Source organism: Neopsephotus bourkii, unplaced genomic scaffold (genome assembly GCF_033783945.1).
Source record: "Neopsephotus bourkii isolate Nb327-2 ecotype Australia unplaced genomic scaffold, CSIRO-AGI_Nbou_v1 NB_846, whole genome shotgun sequence".
Taxonomy (NCBI): Eukaryota; Metazoa; Chordata; class Aves; order Psittaciformes; family Psittacidae; genus Neopsephotus; species Neopsephotus bourkii.
Genome location: NW_026901342.1, coordinates 2349069 through 2373284, shown reverse-complemented (window position 1 = coordinate 2373284; position 24216 = coordinate 2349069). Strand labels below are relative to the sequence as shown.

The window sequence follows — 24216 nt, the reverse complement described above, 5'->3', positions numbered from 1 at the left end:
CAAAAGTCTATTTTTATTTTAAAGAGCTCTAGTGCTGGTCATATTGGAACTGCTTAAGTTCATCAAGATTCAGTGTTCTATAAATATCTAAAGGATCAGGGCCTGCAAAAAGCCCCAGTAAAAATCTATATAAAAGAACAGTGGAGACAAATACATTGAAAAATGTATTAATATTGTATAAATCACTATTTTTAGCTCTGTGATTATTTCAGATTTCTTGAATTACATTTAAAAATAATTCCTGAGATATCTTGATTCTTATGACACTTCTTTAACAAATCTATTCATGGAAATCCTCTATCTGCTTCAAAATGAAAGTTGTTATAATTGTTCTAGATCTAGATGGAGACAAATGACAGACCAGCTGCTGTAATGGAATTTTTAATGAAATTTGCACATTTCTGCCTGATTGAGAATAGTACTGTGATCTACAGACAAACTGTTCAAAAAATATGAACTTCCTTAGGTCTGTCTTTAACTTCTAGGAAGAACTATCCTACTCTGCACAGATCTGTAAATGTTTATATTCTAAAAGTGGTACATTGTCAGCAGTGTATGTCCTTTGTTTCAAAAATGCGTTGTCTCTTCTGTAAAACAGACTGGTTTAACTGGTCTAAAATGATAAAAAGATTTACTAATAGATAATCTATCCCTAAAAATACAGTCTAAGCTTGGGGCAGACTTTCTGATCTCATCTGATACTTTATTCTGTATCTCACCAAACTCCAACTCTATTAATTTAAATATCCTTACTCACTGGAGTCAAGAAGGCAACCTCTAGATTAGAAAAATGGGGCCTGATCTTCAAAAGAACTCCGCTTTGGGTACCTAAATGGCAAGATTTTGAGGTGTAATTAGTATTCTGTAGCTTACATGAACAAACCTTTGCTACCGAATTCAGCACGAGCTGTTTTCTTTCACACAATAACCTTTAAAAGTCTGATCTCTTTTTAAAAGATTAAAGCAGAAAAATGAAAACACAAGTACTCCACTGTGAATTGCTTCATCTTCTAATGCTTGTTTAAATATTGATAAAGAAGAGGGTGTAGAAGGGGTGGGGAGTTCAGAAGGGCTGGAGGGTGTTCTTACCTGAACTTCTAGAGTTTTCAAACCGAGTTGTGCCAAATAACCAGTAGCACAATTTGAATCAGAAATGAATCAGATACAAACCCCCCCCCCCCCCAATTTTTAGTAACACATGGTTAAAATCAGACTAGCAAAACTCTTATTTCAAGTATTTCTTTTCACTCTAAGTTATTTAGTCTTTTAAAGCACAAAGCTTTTTAACTAAATGGTTATACTTCTTTATTGTTTAGATCTTTTTGCAGTTGAGAAGGCTTTGGTTTTGCATCTCAGTGTTGACTGTATAGACCCACTTGCACCACCACAGGAACCTCATTTCACATCAACGAACATGCTGCTGCATTATCAGCATGTAAGCTCTGGCCACACAAACACTTGTATGTATTCTTAATGCCAACACACTAAAGCCACTTGGTCACCATTGTAACATGGACAGATGTTTGGTATAAGCCAGAAAGAGTAACTGATTTTTTGCTATCAAATATATATGAAAGACAGAACTGCCTCTGACTTCACAAACCAGACAGAGAAGTTTATGTTCAGGGCTAACTCCATGTGTGATATTTTTGCTACTTAACTCTGATAAAAACAAGTAATTGGTATCTAATGTTACTGTAGCCATCTATGCTTTTAAAGCATTCTGTCATTCTTGCACACACACTAATTAGCTATTTGTGCGCTGTTGGAAACCTTGTTAGGAATATTAGACTAATCTGGCCCCAACAGAGTCAACAGCAAAATACCCACTAATTGGACAGAATCACATCCTCTGTCTCAGGCACTCTCCCAGGCATTCTGTTCTAATAATTCATGATTCAATCCTTTAAGTTGTTTTTTCTTTCTCATGCAAATGTTCACTGCTGTAATTTAAGCTCATTACTTCTTGCGATTTTCATAGAAGACCTAGAGGAAATTTAACTTTCTTCATATTTTACACTTTTGAACTCTTATCACAACAGATCTCTTCTGCACAGTCTTATCAATCCCAACTTTATCATCTATATAAAAAAAAAAGGCAAACAATTTTAGGTAAGAAAACATAGCAAGACAAATATATTTAGAAAAAGAAAGTAGATCCCATTTTGGACCTACTATCTTTATATCTATGATAATATACAGTAAAACATTTTAACAATGGTCATTTATCATGTTCCTCAAGAGAACCAATAAAATGCAATGAATACACATCCTCTGATGTTGCACAGATACAAAATGTATAGTTTGTTTACAAACTAATTACTGAATGCAAAATGAAGCAACATTTTAAAAAAATATATTGGTAAAGGTCCAAAGTTTACATTTTCTAAAATATTATGTTCATGTTTTATTTACAGACCAGCTTTCAAACAATTATTGGCATTTTAAGATAACTGCTCAACCTGATGAGTACATGAATAAAATGAAGCTGTAAAAAAAAGCCAACAAAACAAAAACAAAAAACCCCAATAATCAAAGTTCCACAGAACAGTTCCAAAAACACTATTTTCGATTTCAAGTTAGAAAAGCAAGATGTGATCTACCCCATAGCAACTTACCAGAAACTGGTCTAATGCTTTCGTATGCTATAGGTATTGCGAGTGACCGATACCACCAAGCCACATGCCTAAGAGTGCAGGTTTTTGCCCATTCCAACTTCAAACGAAGCTTTGACAACTGCTGTAGTATTTACAAATTTAAAACAAAGGCTCCATATCCCTTTGGATTACATTATGACTGTTACTGTGTCTTCTTTTGTTGTCTACACATGGCAGAATGCAATCCAAAGAACACTTACTTTGTTGAACCTGTGATTTAGCAGTTAAACTAGCAGCATCTACCCAGCCTGTCTAGGAAAAAAAAAAAAAAAAAAACAAAACCCACCAAAAAAACAACAAAAATCAGGCAACTGTATGTAACAGGTATTAGTGAACACTTTCTGGGTCAATTAAGACTGAAGTCTCTCACTGAAGTCTCCCTCTTGCTGAAAGCTATTGTGTTGGAAGGCATTTTTTAAATTCAAACAGGACCTATTAGCTGGTGTGACCAGCCATGACACACATGCTGAGTTGAGCACTGTGGGCAGGTATGCAGTCGCCCATGGCTGTGCTCTGCAGCTCCAGAGATCTGGCAGTGATACCCTGTCACTCGCCAGTACATCTAGTCCTCCTCTGCTATCAGAAACACTGTGGTGCCAGGTTAGGTGAATGGAAAGCTGCATAATAAAAACTACAGCCTCAGGCAGTACTAGCTTGAACTAATTTCTATTGGATCCAGGTAAGGAACATTTCTCCTCCATGCTGCACCCTTTCTGCCTTGTGGCTCTGTCCCACCTAAGGGGATCTGCATAAGCGTGAGCACGGGAACAAATGAGGCACTCTTTCCCCACAGGTAACACTGGTGAATGCTGTGACCCTTCTGCTTTGCTAGCTAGGACCACTGAATAATGCATTTTCTTCAGGAAAGCAAGTATTTCATTAAACTTGACACCCTGATTACAGTAAGAGGATATCTGAGGGAATGGAATAGGAAGCAATTTAATTTTGACCACTATCCCCTCTTACACTCTGTTGTACCAACCCCTAGCACCTACATCAGGTGAAAAAAGGAGGAATTAAGAAGCTTAGGAAATAAATGTCTGTTTCTCAAAAACTGTAGGTGTAACACCTTCACAATTATGAAACCCAAGTATTTCCTTTCCATGTCTGTTATTTTCTGAGATGCCAGCATTTTCGAACATAACTCACTGATTTCGATGTCTGCATTGTACGCAGTATTCCATGCTGGATGAAACAAAACATCAGCCAGTGATGATCCCTGTTTTATAGAGAACTTGATCTTATTCTCAAATTAAATCAGGTATTAGTGCATTATACTGCTAATGACAGCAAAATACTTCATATTCTAACAATACCCATCTCTGAAATGTTTTAAAATGACTAACCAAGCAATGCTATTTGTTACTATGTAGCATTCAAATCCTCTAAAAATATGTTTTCTTGAAAAGATAATTCTCAGTCTAAACGTATACCAACAATAGATTTTGTCCAATTTAATTTCTTATATTATTTCTGATACAGTTTCTGCTTTAGCTTTTAACTGCAAGCTATAGTTTCTAACTGCTGCTCTGCTTCAGCAGCCATAGCTGCTGCCTGTAACTGTTCCGTTTCACTCTGGATTGAATTGGCTGTTGTAACTTGTTTTCTTTCACTGTGCATATTGTTCTCATGCCTTTTTAGATCAGATGCTTTAGCAAATGCTTTAGTGCAGGAACTGCAGACAAAAGGTTTCTCTCCTCGATGTCTTCTTTCGTGGTCTTTGAGGTGGGACTTGTGCTTGAAAGCTTTATCACACATATGGCATGCAAATGGCCTCTCATTACTGTGAACTCTTTCATGCTTTTTTAGATCTGGTGCACGAATAAAAGACTTTCCACATACCTCACAACTGTAAGGCTTGTAACCAGTGTGTATTTTCAGGTGCTCTTTCAAATGAGCTTGTGTGGTAAAGCCCTTAGTACACATTTCACAAACAAATGGTCTATCAGCAGTGTGTAGCTTTTCATGTTTTCTCAATCGTGCTTCATCAGAAAAGGTCTTGCCACAAGCCTGACATACAATGTGCTCCCTGTGACCGTAAAGCAAATACTCAAACTTCATATCTCCAGCTGCCGTGGTCCAGCCTGGTGTCTGTTCATCTTTTACTTCACTTATGCCATCATTAAATGTCAAAGTCTGAGGGGTCTGAGAACCCAAGTCTTTTGATTCAGTTGTTTCCATGGGCTCTACTTCTTGGCCATAGCAGTTGACTTTTCGAACCTCTTCACTTCCCAACTCTTTCAGGATTGCCTCTTGCACTCTTAGGGTAGTGGTAGGTGATTTTCCATCTTCCTGACTTGGGGGAGTTCCTTCCACTGTCACATCTGAAGGACTGTCATCATGATCTCCAATTTCTTCTACCTCATCATCTTGGGTATCATTAGGTTCCCCCATAGGACGGTTTATTTTTAGACAGTACTTGGTCTTGGGTTGCGTGCTCTCTTCAGGACTAGATACATCACGTTTCTGAGAGCAGAGTTTATCCAGAAATCGAATACCAAGAATCTGGCCTGAAGACATCATCAAATTTACATCCTCCTTCTTAACAGAAATCTTTGCAGTATACATGTAATTGAGAACTTCCTCAAAAATGTCAGAACGAAGAAAATCTATTTCTATTACTGATGAACTGTCAACTTCCAGTTTTTTGAAAAGCTTTTTGAAGTAGGTACTGCAGGCAGCAAGCACACACCTGTGTGCTCGGAATTTAACATCTTCAACCACGATAGCTATGTCACAAAATTCTCCTTCCAAACGTTGTTCATTTAATGTTTTCAGGAACACAGTTTTGTGATCATCGTCATTATATTTAATGGTTTCAGACATACTGATGAAAAACTCCTATAAAATGACAAAGGAAAGTTTCTTAATTTTTATAGAGTAGTCAAGGTCATAAAATCCCCAAAGACAATGTCATTTACACACTAAAAGAATTTCCAAATCCTTTTTTTTTTTCTCAGTATAACCAGAAAAAGCCTTTCAGATGATAAAAGCTTTATTCTCAAACTTCTTTTAAAATTGTGAATAAATACAGGTCTTTTTCTAGGTTAGACACTTTACAGTGATTTATAAAGGACATTTTTTTGTATGAATAAATTACTCTTTCAAATATTTATTGATTTAGTTATCCAAAATTGTAAATTTTCTCTGAGAAGTTGCAATTCCCATCTGCAGCAGAAGTCATTTTTACAGCTAAAGGAATTCCTAATATTAAAACAAGGAATAAGAAATACTCTAAATACCAGCATAACAAACAAAATGTGAAATAACAAACACAGGCCTTACCATGAACAATGTGGGAAATTTTCTGAACAAATGATTATTAAATATTTGGCAGATTAACCCTCACAATGGGCCACCTTCAGCCTGAAAGACAGGAAGATAATAACATTTTAAGCAATTATAAAAATCTATTAAAAATGGTTTTAAACTTGTGTCTTAAAACACGGTGTTTCCAATTATTTTAAATTATACAAAATGCGCTGTTAAAATACCCAGTTAATCTGACAGGTTCTACAGACAACCGCATAAATTGATCTGAAAGTGCTGTGGTCATAAGAACATGTGTTTACTTGCTTCTGGCTACTTTACTTCCTGGACTCCACATCCCTGCTACTTCCTTTGCACTACATCTAAAAGTCTGAAAAAATCCTCTACAGGAATCACCACCCCTAACCTCGTAACCAACCCACCAAGAAGGTGACGAGTCTTCTGCTGAACCAGTGGTCTGAGCTGGCTTAGCAGAGGACCTGGCAAGCAGACTAAGTACCCAAAAGAACAGCAGACTGGGCTGTGGATGGGGGTGAATTTCAGGAGCAGGGAAAATGACACCAAAGATACCAGATCTCCAAACAATCATACAAACATAGAATAGTTTGGGTTGGAAGGGACCTTCAACGGCCATCTAGTCCAACACCTCTGCAATGGGCAGCAACACCTTCAACTAGATCAGGTTGCCCAGAACCACATCCAGCCTGGCCTTGAATGTCTCCAGGGATGGGGAATCCACCACCTCCCTGGTCAATCTGTGACAGTGTTTTACCACCCTCATAGTAAAGAAATTTCTTCCTCACGTCCAGCCTGAATCTCCCCTCTTTTAGTTTAAAACCATTACCCCTCATCCTGTTGCAACAGGCCCTGCTAAAAACCTTCTCTCATCTTTCTTACAGACCCCTTTTAAGTACTGAAAGGCTGCAATATGGTCTCCCTGGTTTCTTCTTTTCTCCAGGCTGAACAACTTCAACTCTCTCAGCCTTTCCTCACAGGAGAGGTGTTCCATCCCTCTAATCATTTTTATGGCCTTCCTCTGGACCCTCTCTAACAGGTCCATATCTTTCCTGCACTGAGGACTCCATAGCTGGATGCAGTAGTTCAGCTGTGATCTCACCAGAGCAGAGTAAAGGTGCAGAATAACCTCCTTCGACCTGCACCCCTTTGGATACAGACCACTATATGATTTGCCTGCTGGGCTGCGAGCGCACAATGGAGATGCTTAAAAAGCAAAAGGATAACACAAAACGCATAATTGAAATTATTCAACCCCAGTCTCCCACAGGCATCTAACTGTGACAGAAGCATAAATGCAGCAGAGAGGAGGAAAACTTAATATATGGTTGAGCAGAAACCCTCCACCACCTGACACAGAGCTATTGGGAACTCCTTTCCTGAAGTCTAATCCTTCCTTGCCCATATACAAAATGGAAGTAGATGACAGGCATGCAACTTCCACCCACAGCCACCCACCTGGCTCCCTACAAATGCCTTCGCATCTCAGCTTATAGTGCACTGGCTACAGAAAAAAAAACCCACCAAAAAACAACCAACCAAACAAAAAAACCTACTGAAAGTCAAAATTATTTTCTTAATCCTAAATAATAATATGTTAAGATAGCCAAATACACAAATATTTGAAATCCACAAAGAAAAGCAAACCCAAAAAACACTGTGTGCATTTTTCTTGGCTGGCTGAGTCTACTGTCCCAGGAAAATGCACCAATCAAGTACCAAACACAGCAGGACAAAACTATTTCAACAGTGTCCGTTTATAGAATTCTTTGCAAGGTGGGAAAAATGCAAAGCAAACAGCCAAATGTCACTGTTGATAATCTAGCAGCAATCCCACCCTATTTTGTTAAACAATATGCAATTTTGATGCAATTCTGCTGAGACTTCTTAAATCAGAACGATACAGAGGTAGTAACTGCCTGAAAAGAGTGTTGCAGAGTAGTCAGGGGCATGTTCTTGGTGCGAGAAAGAGATACTACTCCGCGAGAAGAGTATGGCAGGCACTTGACCAGAGTAACTCCAGCAGCGACAGAAGCCGGGGAAAACTCCCATTGGCACTTATTCCATGAGGCGATTCTAATTATTCCTGCACACACACTTTATACACTACCGTTACCACCGCAGGAACGGTGAAAATACGTCCTGTATTTTCCTATATACCCTGTAAAATTGTTTTGGCAGCTCCTGCAGCTGCCGCCTGAGACACGCTCGGTGCCTCACCCCGGCAGCTCTCCCGGCTCCCGAGGTGCGCTGGCGCGGCGCTTACCGCCCTGCCTGTGCCCTCAGAGGCAGTCAGGCGCACGCCCGCTCCATGCACCCGCCACCGAGGACGCGGTGCAGGCGGGTTCCCGGCAGGGCGCAGGCCAGCCGGGACGCCGCAGCCCGCTCGCCGCCGCCACGAGAACCCGCGCCGCCACCGCCAGGGTCGGGCGCGGCCCTGCGGCAGGGAGGCGGCGACCGCGCTCCCGGAACGTCGCCGGGGGCGCCCGCGAGCAGCGAACGGCCCCTCTCCAGAGCGAGCCCGGCACCACCCCCGCCCCGCGCCGCGCCGCCTCACGGGACTGCGCGGGGCCGGCGCCTCTACCTCCCTCCCTCCCTCCCCTCCCCTCCCCAACGGTTCTCGCGCGGCGCCCGCGCCGCCAACAGGCCGCGGCCGCGCGCCCCTTTGTTGCGGCCTCCGCGCGGGGAGCGCGCGCCCCAACGTGCTCCCCCATCGCTGGACTTGTCCTCCTCGCCCTCCACCCCCCCGCACCGCGCGCGCGCTAGAGGCAGGCGCGCGACGTGCTCCAGGCTGCTGCTGGCGGCGGCGGGCGCGCCCGCGGCGCCTCCATCTCACCCAGCGCCAGCTTTAATGGGGCTGATGGAGGCGGCAGCGGCAGAGCGCGGGGTCTGGGAGGGTGACGCGCGCGCGCGCACCGCAACGGCGGTCCTGGGCTGGGCGTGAGGGGAGGAACAGGGGCTTGGAGGAATAGGGAGAGGGCTCGCGCTTACCTGCCGCCCGCGCGCGCGCGGACCCGCACTTCCCGGGGAGCGCGGGGGGCTGCCGGTGCCGCTGCCGCCACCACGCGGGAGGGGGCCGGGGATAAGGGGGGAAAAGGAAGGGAGGGAAGGATGGAGGGAGGGAGGAGGGGGGGAATTTGGGGAGGGGGAGCCGGGGGGGGGAGGGGGCGTCCGCGCGCGTCTCTCGGATCGTCACCGCCGCCTCCTGCACGAGCGCCCAGTGCGCGCGCGCGCGCCGGGGGCGGGGGTATGTGCATGCGCGGTGCGCGTAGGGCGCGCCTGTGCCGGGGAGCGTGGGGGAGGCGGGGGCGATGGGGAGACAGGGGACAGCGCCCGCTCCATCGCCCTTCTCGGCGGGACAGCATCGCAGCGGCAGTGGCTGGGCTGAAGAAGGCAGCTGGAGCCGGCGCCGTGGGGCCTACGGGCTGCCGTCCCCGAACGGGAAAGCTGGGGAACACGTTCCAGCCGCGCCTGCGCCCGCGTGTGCGAGACCAGCGGCGGCGCTCCCCTCCTCTCTCCACCCCAGCTGCCCGCCCGTTTGGCGGCGCGCGGCGCGGGCTCGGCTGAGACGCGGGGAGCGAGCTGGGAGGGAACGGCGCTGGGCGGGGCGGGGCCGCGCGCCGGGCACGCCGCGCCGGGCGGGCAGGAGGCGGTGCTCGCTCGCTCGCTCGCGGTGGCGGCGGAGAGCGCTCGGAGCTCGCGCCCGCAGAGCCAGCGCCGCAGCTCTCAGAGGGCCGTTGGGGCCCGCGCGGCCCGGGGCGGGGAAGGGAGGGGCGGGACGGGACGGGGCGGTTAAAATGCGGTTGGCGGCGGCCCCGGCTCGGGGTGAGAGCTGCGCTGGGACACAGGTTTGTGGTCAGGTGGCCAGATATAAGGGAAAAGCAGGTGCGTCTCCTTCGTCATGTGCTCCTGAGGCAATGTGTGGTGGTCCAGCCTGTACTCCGGGATCTGGGGCAGGGAAGCTACCGCTTCGACCTCGTATATTGCCAGGGAGACAACGGCTGTGATGGACTGTCCCTGGGGCTGTGCAGCCTCCGAGGACTAGGAGCGCTCAACTGCTGCAGGTGTCAGTCCTGCTGTCAACACATTCAAACTCTGGGTCATGGCCTGCTATTCTACAGGTTGCTGGCTAATTCCCTGCACCACAGGCACAGACTATCCCATAGGTTCCCTATCAGTCCACCTGACTGCATGCTGCACAACTGTGTTGGTTGCTGTGAGGTGCTGCAGGGCAGGTGCTGGGCCCTGTGTACTGCTCTGTGTGTGAGCCTGCTCGCCAAAGTCAATAGAAGCTGGTGCCTTTGACTTCATCTCAGCCACATCCCTGAACGGGAACTTCTTCACAATGTGCCTGGATATAACCTGCAGATCTGTGCCATTTTCTGTAGGGCTGTGGTGCTGTGTCCTGCTTGCCAGAGCCAGGGGAACCTCTGGTGCCTTTGACTTCTTTTTGACCACATCCCTGAACCAGATTTTTTTTGTGGTGCACCTGGATGTGATCTGCAGAAGAGTGTCATTTTCTGTGGGACTCTACAGTGCAGGAGCCTGGCTTTGCACATGTGCTGCTGCAGCCAGGTCGAGTTGGTCCCTGTGCCACAGGACCAAGGGGTGCATGGTTCTCCTCTTGTTCAGGAGCTTCAGCCATGCAGCTCTTCTCCACATCTCTCAAGGCTTCATCTTGTTGGGGTGGATGGCTAGACACTGTGCAGATGCCTTCTGGTGCAGGCCCAGTGAGTTGCTGTTGAGGCAGCGCTTGATGTGAGCAGCCAGCATTGCTGGGTTGTGCTCTGCCACTCTCCTCAAATTCCTCCTCTGGAAGCACCAGTGCCCCCATGAGCATGAGGGTCAGGTGCATGCTGATTGGTGGGAGTCTTCCTGCCGTCGGCTTCCCAGACCTTGTCTGTTCTTGTTCTCATCACCAGAGCCCAGCAACGTGCCCAGTCCTGCCGTGCTGCTGGCAGCTAGCAGGGTCCCTGGCATCCCGTACAGTCCTTGCTCACAACCCTGCCTTGGTGCTAGGGCCAACCTTGCAGGTACTGACTGGTCCTCAGATGGGCAACCTGGGCACCACGTGGCACTGCCCTGCTTAGTGGTGTCACACCAGGAGACAGTCCATCTGCCACCATTTCCTGCAGTGGCACCTCAGCTGGCACCTGCAGCTCAGTGCAGCCACGTCCCACCAGCTGCCTCTCCCTCCTGCCCCAGACCACATCTGGTGCCTCCTCTGCAGTCTCATCCAGCCACCGGCAGGCTTAGAGCTGGCATTTGCTTCTTTATCCATTGGCATCTTTAGCATCCATGGGGATCTTGGGCGTCCTCAGACGCACACTTCCTCTGGGCTCCCAGGTGAGATGCTGCCTGAAGGCAGGAGGAGGAGGAGGAGGCATGGGATGGAGAAAACTGGCCTGGACAGCAGTGTTGACAGTGCTTGCAATGTTGGTCCTGGCACTGAGGCAGTTCCATATAGCCATGTCCCACCACCAGCCTATCCCTTCTGTCCTGGCCCTTACCTGGCACCTCCTCTGCAGGCTCGGCCAGCCCTCCGTGGGCTGGGAGTGTTTTCTTCCTTATCCATGGCATCTTGGGCATCCATGGGCATTGTGGTTGCCCTGGGATGCAGACATGCTGTGGGCTCCCAGGGTAGATGCTGCCTGCAGGCTGGAGCAGGTTGAGGCATGGGACGGTGGCAGCTGTTCTGGCACAGCAGCCTCAACAGTGCATGCAAGCTTGGGCCTGGCACTGAGGCAGCTCTGTGCTATCCCATTCCACTACCAGTCTCCTTCATGCGCCAGCCCTGACCTGGTGTCTCCTCTGCAGGCTCAGCCTGCTCTTGTGCAGGACCCCACTCACACTGCCTGTGCACTTCATCGCTGCTGCCTAGTCAGTGGGACTGTGTGGGACAGGCCTATTGCTCTCCTGCCACGCAGCTCTGGTGCAGCATTCGGGAAAAGCTGTTGGTGGCTGTTTCACTCATGTTGGCACAAAGTGCAGGGGGTGCTGTGGCCTGTTCCTAAGCCAGAAGCTGATGCCTTCGACTTCTTCTCGACCACAGAAGAACTGGACTTTCTTTTTAATGCACCTGGATGTGATCTGCAGAATTGTGTTTTCTGTGGAGCTCTAGGTGGAGATGCCTGGTTCTGTGCATGGAGGAGGAGCAGGCATAGGATGAAGGTGGCTTCAGCTCCATGCAGCACTGTCGCACCACTAGCCTCCCTCCTACCCCAACCCTCACCTGGTGCCTTCTCCATAGGGTCAGACAGACCTCGGTGGATTGGGAGCAGGCATTTGCTTCCTTATCTGAAGGCATTTTGGGTGTCTTTGGGCGTAGACCTGCCTTGGGCTCCCACGGAACATGCTAATTCCTCAGGGAGTTGTCTCTGCCCTGCCATTGTATGCTGGCCCTCTGTGTGTCACAGGGAGGGAAACACCTAGGGCCAGGTCTTGCTGTAATGCAAGTAATCAGAATTAAATCCTGGTGGAGAAAAGCATAGTAGCACAGGAAAGTTACGGCTATCCATTTTTCTCTCTGTTTTCATGTGTCATAGGCTACTTATGAATGTGTACTGTATGGTTCAAATTATACCAGTAGTAGCTCTCACAGAGATACTAAGAGGAAGTGTATGTTCCATATCCAGACTAAACAGCTATGAAAGGTGGATAATGAAAAAGAAAGCGTTTTTACTGTCTGTGTGTGGCAGCTTGATTCTGGCCAGGTGCCCACCAAAGCTGCTCTGTCACTCCCATCCTGAGCTGGACAGGGGAGAGAAAATACAAAGAAAGGCTCACAGGTCAAGATAAGGACAGGGAGAGGTCACTCAGCAATTATCATCATGGTCAAAACAGATTTGACTTGGGAAAATCAGTTTAATTTATTGCAAATCAAACCAGAGAAGGATAAGGAGAAATAAACCCAAATCTTAAAGTATCTTCTCCCCACCCCTCCCTTCTTCCTGGGCTCAACTTTACTCCTGAATTCTCTTCTTCCTCCCATCCAGCAGCACAGAGGGGTGGAGAATGAGGGTTGTGGTCAGTTCATCATACATCTCTGCTGCTCCTTCCTCCTCAGAGGGATGACACCTCACATTCTTCCCTTGCTCCAGTGTGGGGTTTCTACCACATCACAGTCCTCCAGGAATTTCTCCAATGTGAGGCCTTCACATGGGCTACAGTTCATCATGAACTACTCCAGCGTGGGTCTCCCAAGGGGTCATAAGTCCTGCACCAAACCTGCTCCAGTGTAGGCTCCTCTCTTCATGGGGCCTGCAAGCTTGGCCCCAGAACTGAGGTAGTCCTGTGTAGCCCCATCCTACCACTGGCCTCTCCCTCTTGACACAGCCCTCATTTGGTGCCTCCTCTGCAGGCTCAGCCATGCCTCTGCGGGCTGGCAGATGACATGCACTTCCTTATCCATGGGTATATGCACGTCCCCGGCCATCTTGGGCATCCTCAGATGCACACCTAACTTGGGCTCTTAAGGGAGATGCTTCCTTCAGGCAGGAGGAGGAGGCATAGGATGGAGGTGGCTGCCCTGGCATGACAGCCCTGATAGTGCCTGCGAGCTTGGCCCTGGCACTGAGACAGCTCTGTACAGCCCCATCCCACCACTGGCCTGTCCCTCCGGCCTGGCCCTCACCTGGCACCAGCTCTGCAGGCTCAGCCAGCCCTCCATATGCTGGGAACAGACATTTGCTTCCTTACCCATGGGCATCTTGGGTGTCACTGGGAGTACACCTCCACTGGGCAAAGAGACAGCAGAATGCAACCCTGTCCCACCACTGACCTCTCCCTCTTACCATAGCCCTCACCTGGTGACTCCTCTGGGAGTAGGCATTTGCTTCCTTATCCATGGGCATCTTTGGCATCAATGGGCATCTTGAGCATCGTCAAATACACGTCACTTGGGCTCCAGGGGAGATGCTGCCTGCAGGTAGAAGAAGAAAGAGGAGGCATGGAATAGAGGTGGCTGCCCTGATGCAGTGGCTCTGACAGTGCCTGCGAGCTTGGCCCTGGCACTGAGGCAGCTCTGTACAGCCCCGTCCCACCACTGGCCCCTCCCTCCTGCCTAACCCTCACCTGGTGCCTCCTTTGCAGGCTCAGCCTGCTCTAGTGCAGGGCCACACTCACACTGAGGCTTGAGCAGCAGGCTGTGTGGGGCGGGCCTACTGCTCCCCAGCCACGCAGCTCTGGGGCCTTCAGTGCAGATGTGGCGCAGCTGAGCAGCAGTTGGGACAAGCTGTTGGTGGCCACTGCCTGTGCTGCCGATGGCTGTTTCGCTGGTGCTGGCACAAAGTGCAGGGGGTGCTGGTGTCACAGGTGGCAGCTTGCAGCACCTGCTGGTAGCTCTCGCTGCCTGAGCTGCAGTCTCATCCAGCCGAGGTGCCACTGCTGGAAATGGTGGCAGATGGACTGTCTCCTGGTGTGACACCACTGTGTGGGGCAGTGCCATGCAGTGCTCAGGCTGCCCGTCTGCAAGAGCAACTGCAGAGTGAAACACTTTTCCTATGAAATTATGCTGTTCCCAGCGAATGCAGGTTAACATTCAGGCTTTGATGTCATTTTGATGTTTTCCTATCTGATACACCAGACTGGAGATACCATTAAACTTTTGAACCTACAGGCTGTTTCCAGACTGAATTGCAGGGATACCTGTGGGGAAAAGCGCCCTTTGTAGCATGCGCTTGGCTTGTTAGGAAGTTGTGTAACCAGAGGGAAAAATGGTAAGTGCCACTTTCTGCAGACACGTGTGAAGCACTGGAAGTGGCATGCAGGAAAGGCTGAAGGTTTGTCTGATGTGTACTAATGGTGACTGTTTTAAAATGTATTTAAAGTGTTAGTGGGTTCTTGTGTGTTTGTGATGATTAGATTCATAAAGTCTGAGTTACAAGTGACAATACAAGCATCACAGTATTATGGCCAGTTTTCATGTATTCAGATTGTATCTTGGTCTTGCAGGAAAGGTCACCATACAAGGACATAGATTATTTGTGTTCACTTTTCATGGGTCAGATTTCTCTTCAGGCTGAGTGAAAGTGAAGATACAAAATGTCCAGTATTTGTGAAATGGAATCACAGAGCCTATTAGCATATTCCTAAGAGTCAGCAAGGACAGTCCATGTAAGCCTCCTGAGAGTGAAGTGACTGTGCTAGGACAAAGGAGGACAGTCAGGGAGCAGATGCTTCTTGCAGTGTGCATTTCCCTTAGCAACCTGGCAAATTTGCATGCAAGTTATTCATGTTTTCACATCATTTACCCACTTCTGTATTTTCAAGATAAAAGAAAGATGGAATAGTAGAGACAAATGAGGAGCAGCAGAGGGTAGATGATGGAGGTTGGCAGCACAACCCCTGGCTAAGCTGTATGAATAGAGGTGGTGAGAGGCCATCTCACCATCTGAGTAAGTGGTTGAAGAATACGCATAGTTTGCACCTGTGCCAGCAGGGACACAAGTCCTCTCCAGAGACCCTGATCTCTCAGATCTTATTTAGTAGTATTGAATTCTAAGCAGAAGAGCATTTTAATTATATACTTTTCTTACCGATTCTTTCTAGTACATCCTGTGACATGTTTATCTACCTACAGTCATGTGTAGTAATGCATGATGATTGACGTTTGTCAACAGTTGTGGTAGGTAAGAGATGTGGATATGTGAACGCAGCAGTTTGTGCTTTGTGCATGCACAAGGCCCTCCATATTCTTTCTGTTTCTAAAAGCAAAATAGTCTGGTTTAGCTGTAGCTTGCATAACTTCACACACCTTTTTACTCTCCCTCTTGGACGGTCTCTATCTCTGTTCTCATTGCCTTCTTTGGGGGTATATTTCTTCATGTTTTGGGGTTTGCACTCCTTTTCTTTACTATTTTTTCTATTTCTTCTCTATGATCCCACCACTCTCATTTTGATTTTCCTTTCTTCCTTTTCACTGTCAATTACCTGACTCTAGACCCACTTGTTGACTTGGTCTCACATCCTTAATTGATTGGAACCATATGGACAGTGAGTGAAGAAGGATGGATGCCAATTTCCAGTGCCAAGTGCCAGAGGAATATGAAATTTCACTTTCTCTTCCTTTCCTGCAGCATTATGTCTGGGTTTCCTTATGTTATCTTCCTGCCTTATTCCATCGTGATCTTGTACTCTGGTGCTGAAGCTGAGAAGTGCTGCTAGAGAGCAGCAATGTCTACTGTCTGTCATCTAAAGCATCCTCTTTTGAAAAGAGGACACTAAGCAGATGCAAGATGTCCCAGAGGAGAAATAAAGAGTGGTACATATATTTGGATCCTTCATCCTAGGTAAAGATGTTATTAAATGAGCAAGAGCCTAAAGTTACACATTCCATTTTGACCTGAATATTTCTTGACTTTTAAGTATGTAAAAAATAAGCAGAATAAAAGACATTTTGGTGAATTAGTTAATATTCACTAGGCAAGAATTCCTGTTTGTGTTGCAGACCTAATGTTGTGAACACAAGAAATGACTGATTCAATTTGAACACAAGAAATGAACACTAAGAAATGACTGATCCACAAGAGTATAACAGCTTCTTCATGCCCGATCTATCAAAAAAGAACCTATTTCTCATTCACAGGTCAGGTATATTTTTTACTCTACACAGCACATGTGCCATCCAGTTCTAGAAGACTAAGCCAGTGGTTTCAGTTTCAGCCATATTTCATGTGCAAGGCAGAGTCTTTCGGTATGCAGTTAATAGAAGAGACTACCACTTTGTGAATGTACATGATGTCCAGTTTGTGTAAGTAGGGCAGACAATTTTTTTTTGGATGAATGATGTGCTGGTGTGAAAATGGGCAGAGCAAAACAAACTGTCGCTGAGGTGGAGTTGTGGTTACCAAATTATCATGTATATCATCATGGCTATGCAAAAGTAATTTTTATTCAAATGTGAATTTTTGGACATAGCATTTTCTGCATTTTCTGCAAGGAGCAAAGCTTGCCAAATGTAAACAAGCACTGCTTACTGTGATGTATTTAGTTTGTCAAAACCTGAAGCCTTTATCTGATGTCTGAGTACTGGAAACTGTTCTTCATAATTATGGGTAGGCTATAATTGAAAAATCAGGCATCTCACAGCTACAGCCCTCAGTCCCCCTCCAGCCTCATTCTTTGTCAATCTCATGTTTTGTTATTCCTGAAAGGTAAATGTTTATGGTTGCAGCAAAAACAACTCATTAAATTCACCACTGATATTTTTGTTATTTAATGCTCTATAAATAAACTAAAACCAGTACCTAATTTGGTAGTTTCACAAGAGTCAGTTACACAGGGTACAACAACAGAAGGAAATGGAACCTTGTCCACGCTACACAAAATTCTGTACCTGAGACTGAATGACCAGAATCTCTGCATTCATAAACTTCTCACGCAATGCCACTAGTAGGGAGGAATCAAGTCCCTCCCAAGTAGACTGCTTGCCTGCTTGTAGATGATACAGCTGTTTTCTTCGCTAATTGGTTTCAGGCGTTTGTTTGCGGGCATTTTTCTAAGCAGTTTGAGCCTATTTTGGCATTCATATGCTTAAAGAGAGATGGAGAACTTCATACAACTAATAGCTTGTACAGTATGACATTTTATTTAAAGGTAATTGAGTTTCTTCACATTTGCTAACAACCATAAAATTTCAGTTTTGAAAAAGTGCAAATTTTAGAATGGTCAGCACTTCCCCTGACTGTTCTTGTTTGTACATTTCAAGCCTTCATTAGCACTTTCCCCCTAGGAGATCAGAAAGGTTCTAGCCCATTAGCATCTGCATTTTGATCTCACTAATGTATCTGAATACTTGTAGAAAGCATGGAAACAATTTTATGATTGAATGATTACAGCAGAATTCATAACTGGTCTCATCTACCTCGGAAGTCATTAAAGATCACTGGAAAACACATCACTGGCAAAAAACTCCATAAACACAGAAAAAAAAACCCCACATTTCAACTGAGCTAGATTCAGGCCAGAGGCAAAAAAAAGCTTAGTGTTCTGTCAGAAGTGTTAAATGTCATTGATTGTAACCTGTTCAAGAGTAAGAAAGACTTAGATAATGGGAGGAGTGTTTGATTTCTTTTCAGGGAATAAATAGGTCTAGAAAGCTAAAAGAGTTATCCTGATGACATACAACATGAAGGAGTTAAGACTCTTCTTTTCAACTTTCTCAGTCCCATGGACAAACATGCATCCTTCATTATCGGTCATTGAAAGTGCAGAAAAAGAGTGACTACAGTATCAACTTCTCTTCTCTGAACTGACAGTCTCTTTGTTTGTAGTAAATGTATCATGAACTGTCCTGAAGAAAGAATTAATTCCAGTGGTCTGTAATGTCAGTTATTCAAACTAGCTTCCTTCTTATTACATTCTAATCTAATGCTGGACTGGCACAGATCTGGTAAAGGCATCAGCACCTCCTGGGTCCTATTTTCTTAGGCTGGTCTGAGCATCCTTGGATTAAACCCCAGCATTTCCACAGTTAATCCTGGCCTTGGAGCAGTCACAGGTCCCGCAGTAAACCATTCCCCTTACCATCTGCTTGTACTTCTTCTATGGGTAGCAGCAGGCCTTGTTGGATGAAATTGGTTTTCTATATTAATGTTTTGCAAGAGTGGATGCAATAGATATAATACAAAGTGAATCTCCACAATGTAATAAGTCTGTACCTTTCCCCAAAAAGCTGCATAATTTTTGCCCAAGAGCCCAACAATATACATAAGCTGAGATAGGGAGGTGGTGTGCATGGGTTTGGTTGGTGGACTGGTGATGGCTATCAGTCTTTCATTTGCTGTTGAAATACAGCAGACACTTCTGGTTTCCATATTCTGAGGGGAAAAAAAAAGCAGCAAAGAGCTTTAAAATTATTTGGAGGGCAGCAGGAAGTGTTTTACAGTGGGAGACTTTAAAAGCACAAGCTATTTAGCTTCCTCAACAAGAATGCATTGGGATGGTTTGACTATAGCAACTAGGACATTTAATGGAGAGAAAATACTGAATGAATAAAGGGATATTTAGTCCAAAGACAAAAGACCTGAATTGTCCATAGCTGGAAGCTGAGACCATGGAACCATTCAGACAGGCAATGAAGCATATGTTTTTTTTTAAGCAGAGGGAGTGTTTAACTGTTAGAAAAAGCCAGCAAGAAAACTAATGGATTCTCCATCTCTTGAAATCCTCAAGTGAAAAAATTAATGCCTTTGAAAGTTACGCTTAGTCACACACTACTTAACTGCCTCAAAGTAAAAGCAGCGACACTGTGTCCTGTTTTATATAGGAGGTCAAACTAGATGGTTATAATAGTTCTAATTTGCCAGTCTATGAAATACGGCAACTGCCAAAGACCTACATTAAAACAAAAATAATGCTTTGAATTTAAGCACTCCAAGGATAAAGAAAGCAGAATTGAGGTTACTTTAGTAATCTTAACTCTGATCCTCTGTGTGTTTGCATGACAATGCACTCTTAACTGCTCAGTCACTCAGATTTTCCTCTCAACATGGACCATTACCGAAGTTACATTCCTGAATTTTTAGAAATCAGATTCTTCTCTTCCTTGATCTAAGGAAATGATTCCTAACTCTTTTCTTTTATGTGGGTCAACCCTTCTTGAGGGATGCAATGAGCAAATAATTGTATAAAGGAGTGGCAGAATGAAAGGCACTTTGTATCAAAGTCAAGTTAACGAAAATATGGTAACTCAGGATCTTTAGGAAGACAGCATACTGCATTAGGCTATTAAACTTGATCTGCCTATACTAAAAGGCAGCAGAGGTATGGAGAGTGCATGATCCTGTCATATTAAGAACCAATATTCTGTTCATAAAGGCAGATATAGGACACTGGTCATAACGCAGTTGCAGAATACAATGTATTTTTGAAGAAAGGATTTTCTTTCTTATATTTATATGTGTTACTTGAGATGCAGACAAATATGAGACTACAATATGTCTGTTAGGAAAAGGAACAAGACTGAGAACATTTGCTGCCCAGTAATTTGCTTGGACCCCTTTTTCTTCATTCAGTGGGAATATTGCCACTCATAATGGAAGTACATGTGAAGCCATAATTTATGATCCAGTGTATAGATATGTCTGGCATATCAACTAACATGAAATTTTGAACACATCATATTTAGCAAAGAAAAATCAAATTTTGCTTGAGAAAAATAGAGAGCTATTCAATTATCTTTTAAACCCATTATGAAGATATCTTTTTCCACAGCTCTGTACATAACAGCATTTAGAAAATAAATTTACTAATTTAAAGTAAAATAATAGTGTAAGACCATTTTTAGGGGAGAGAGAAAAAAAGGGTTTTAAGTTTACAAAGTTGCCTGCCTTTGTCTCTTAGCAGTCCTCAACATTACATTAAAAAGTTGTATGTTAAAGTATGAAAGAAAAACCTAAACCTACATTTTGTTTATATGTAATTTGCCACTCTATTTTTTAGGTCCTTCCCAAATGTCATAGTGTTCAGAGATCTCACCCAATATCTACAAAGTACCAAGAATGGCTCCCATTGATTTCCATGGAGACAGTGTCAAGCTGTATAAGAATAGGATTGAACATATTTTTGCTCTCTTCGGATGTAATGGAGTTTTATTCTGATAAATCCAAAGCTACTATGGCAAATTATCAGTCTCATTTCTTATAAGATGAACAAACCCTACCTCTCCCTTTAGTTTGATGAGAGTTGGGAAAAATGAAAGTCCTTTATTAGAATCAATATAGGTATTATTACTGCCTTTGTCTGCTTTCTCAGGACTGGATTTTGCAAAACCTGTATTTAATTAAGTCATTATTTCTATTAAATGTATTGAAGTTACTTACATCCTTCTGTGTTCTTCAGTGTGAGCAAAGTTTATGGAATAATATGACTATCACAATGACTATGATGAATCCTGTTAGATTTACCGTTTAAAACTGAAGGAATCCCCTGTGACCTAGTCTGGATCGCCTCCAGTGTTCATTATTAGTATATTCTTCATCTCTGCATCATATGGCTACTTGTCTTGCCCAAAAGAAACAATGCATTAATTGCTTAGTGGTTTTGGCTCCATTCCTCTATTAAAGTTTACAATCCCTAAGAATTCCCAAATACTTTTATTTTTCAATCACTACCATGTCAGAATTTTGGAGCTTTCTTTTAGTAGTGTAGGATCAGAGTTAATGCAAGTCTATATTTCTGTGCTTTTTTAAAGAGAAAAAAATAGACCATTAGCTTCTTACTTGAAATTAAAATAGTAATTAATAGGCATTAAAAAGTACCACAAAAGGAAAAGTATTTGCTTTGCTGATGGATTGAGAACTTGACTGGGAATGAGAAAGCTGCATTCTGTACTCAGTTCTCCTCTAAGAGGTCATGACCTCAGTCACTTCACCTCTGTTTCCTTCTTTTTCTTCCTTTAAACTGTGCTCATTTTGATGCTTAGGTGATAAAGGTTACCAGAAGAATCATTGGCTCCAACTGTAGCCCTTCCAGATTAAAAAACAAAAGTAAAATAAAAATTCCTGTGACCATTTTTGGACCTCATTGTGATATTTCAGTATGGAAGGAGATTAACTGTTGGTTATGGGATTTGGTGGGTACAGAGAAGCCCTTACTGACACATAAGTACATCTTCTGTAGATAAGAATGATATTTATTGTCTCAGAAACACCCCAAAATGCTTTATATAAGATCAGAATTTGGTGTCATATTAAGTGAAAACTGCAGGTAGGATATCTAAGACAAAATGGTTGGCAATCACTTACTTTGTGTATACCAGCCATTTCCTCTAAACCACTTCAAATAATCCCTGGAATACATCCAAATTAATAGTTCTGACACATATTCGGGAGGAAAATGGCTGCCTGATAGGGATAACAGATTTGAACCACCATCAATATTTCTTTAGTTGTGCAATCTTCAACAAATTGCTTTGCCACAGTTTTCTAAACCATTAAGGGATCCAAAGATAAGTAGATAAAAGTGATGATGTGCACAAAATACTAATTTAACACAATTTAAGCAGCTCTCCCCTTTTCTCCCCTTTCACTTGTTCATGAGCTAATAATATATAGTGGTCAACAGAATACTTTCATGTACTGTGAATGTGGACCATACTGTCAGGTATGACAGGCGGCCACAAGTGATTTCAAGTGATCACAACATTCAATAGTTTAAATTCTCCTCACTTTGTAAAGACCTATTGATTTTGCCTTTATACAGAAAGGAATTAACAGAGTAGAATATCCCTAGGAAAGTGACTAGGGTTTGGGGTTTTTTGTTGTTGTTTTTTTTGGGTTGTTTTTTAACTTGGTTCTTACCAGAACTAGATCCAGAGCATACACCATCAATTTTGCTATTGGTTTTCTTTTTTTTCCAACTAGTTTCCTATGAAGTGCAATTCCAAAAAAAACCCCAGACACCTAATACAACAGCTTTCTGAAGCTTAGGCTTGGCTGTGTTTTGCTGTTGACTTTAAACACAGTGGTCTTTACTAGTTTCACAGCACCCTAGCAGCTGTAGTTGGCTTTTCTGCTGTTTGAGAAGCTTGAACATATCCCAGTACATTGTAGCTGGCAATGTTTAGCCTATCACAAATAATCTGACTTTAACCTCTGAGAGAACTATTTAGATGTACAAGAATCCTCAGGGATAACGTATGTCCTTATGTATACTGGTAAACATAGTTACCAAAATGAGACTCTAACAACTATGGAATTAAAAAGGTGTAGTGCAACACGTATGGCAAACGGTTCAATTTACAGTTGGTCTGCTTCAGCAAGAAGTTGTACCACTGCTGAATGCTTCTTGCTAAGGCAGGAAACCTATGATTTTTGCAAATCTGAAGATCTTGCATACAAGGGGAAGATTGGAAAAGATCCATGGGATATAGCTGCTGCATACTGGAATGATAATTGACTGTGGTGTGCCACTTCTCCTTCTGTGATGATGTACAGCTGGACTTGGTCTGAGAACAGCCTTTGTTATTAGCCACAGGATTGTCAAAATTTCTGCCAAACCAGACTGCTCTTAACAGCTTGTCTGAGTGAAGTTCTTTTCACTGCTTGTGTCCCCAGAATATGTGTGTTTTTCAAACTGATACCCAATGTTGAATGCACATGGGCTTTACAGTCACAATCAGGTTGTATGCTTCAGCCCTGTGCAAGTTGCATGAAATACAAGAAACATAATTTGCAATACTTTATTGGCTTGCGTGAATTATCAGTTCCATGGAAATAAGCAGAAGTTACATCTGCTTGGTTTGAACTGTTTAGTTTTTATAACCACAGCCTATTATAGTCTTTTCCACAGGACACATACAAATATTTCCATCAGTTGTGACTGCCACCAAAATACTTGGAACAAGTGAACATTGCTCAGTATCTGCAAATACAAAGAAATTAATAACAATCATGCCTTATGGTCATCACAAACATTGTTCATTCTGCTTTACCTAATGCATAGTTTGGACTTAAATGCTCACTGACATCTCAGCCAAAGCTGATATAAGTACAGTGATACAGTGTTAGTGATATAACTACAATCTGTGATGGTAATATAAATAAGCTTGATATGTACTATGATTTCAAAATAAGTTGGGGTCACATTAATAACTTATAGGATAGCTGCAGCAGAATTTGTAAACGTACAGTCTAATTATTTTATGCACTGGCAACTAAACTAATCTGTATTTACTATTGAATCCCAATTTATTACTCACAGAATTCAAGGTGGATGTATAAGCATTGTTCTCTGCTTTTCCAGCTTCTGCAGTTTTCTTTCCTGTTTTATTTTGACATGAATGCAGAGAGATGGTCTCAGAAATGTGGAAGGAGAACCACACACTAAAAAAGAACCACTTTTCAGAAAAGCCTAGATGAGCTTCACAGCTAAGTCACTAATCGTCCAAATGTGATACTGAAGAAGATACAGCAAGTTCTGAAAGGCCTTGCATAAGTAACATGATATACATACATAGTTCAGGAACGATTATTACAGCACCTTCTCAGTCCCAGTATCTGTATGCAATGTAAGTCACGGAGAAAGGGATGGTAAGGACAGAGAAGAACCATTTTCACGGTATCAGCATAATAGCTCTGGCTATTACAGAAAGTAATGCTTCCAGTCTGGATCATCCTTGAATGGTGTGTCCCATGCAGGTGAAGTCAATGGAAAATCTATATAATGCTTTAAGAGAGGTTCTGTCTCTTAATAAGCTTTTCCATCTCAATTGTCATCTCTCCCTAAATCAAATGCAAGTAGTCATTGCTGATGTTCATACCCATTAGATAGA

General features: G+C 44.0%; 1 protein-coding gene across 2 annotated transcripts; it reads right to left on the bottom strand.

Moving 5' to 3' along the window:
- On the bottom strand, positions 1–8963 carry ZBTB14 (zinc finger and BTB domain containing 14). Of its 2 annotated transcripts, XM_061356366.1 has the most exons (4): positions 8934–8963; positions 5943–6023; positions 4500–5498; positions 1–828 (listed from the first exon to the last, which is right to left on the bottom strand). In XM_061356366.1, exons 2-4 carry the CDS (start codon positions 5943–5945, stop codon positions 805–807), a joined length of 1026 nt encoding a protein of 341 aa, XP_061212350.1. In that variant the 5' UTR covers positions 5946–6023; positions 8934–8963; the 3' UTR covers positions 1–804. The 2 variants fall into 2 exon arrangements, with proteins under 2 accessions (XP_061212350.1, XP_061212349.1); XM_061356365.1 differs by lacking the exon at positions 1–828 and having other exon boundaries at positions 1638–5498.
- Between the last annotated feature and the right edge of the window lie 15253 nt (positions 8964–24216).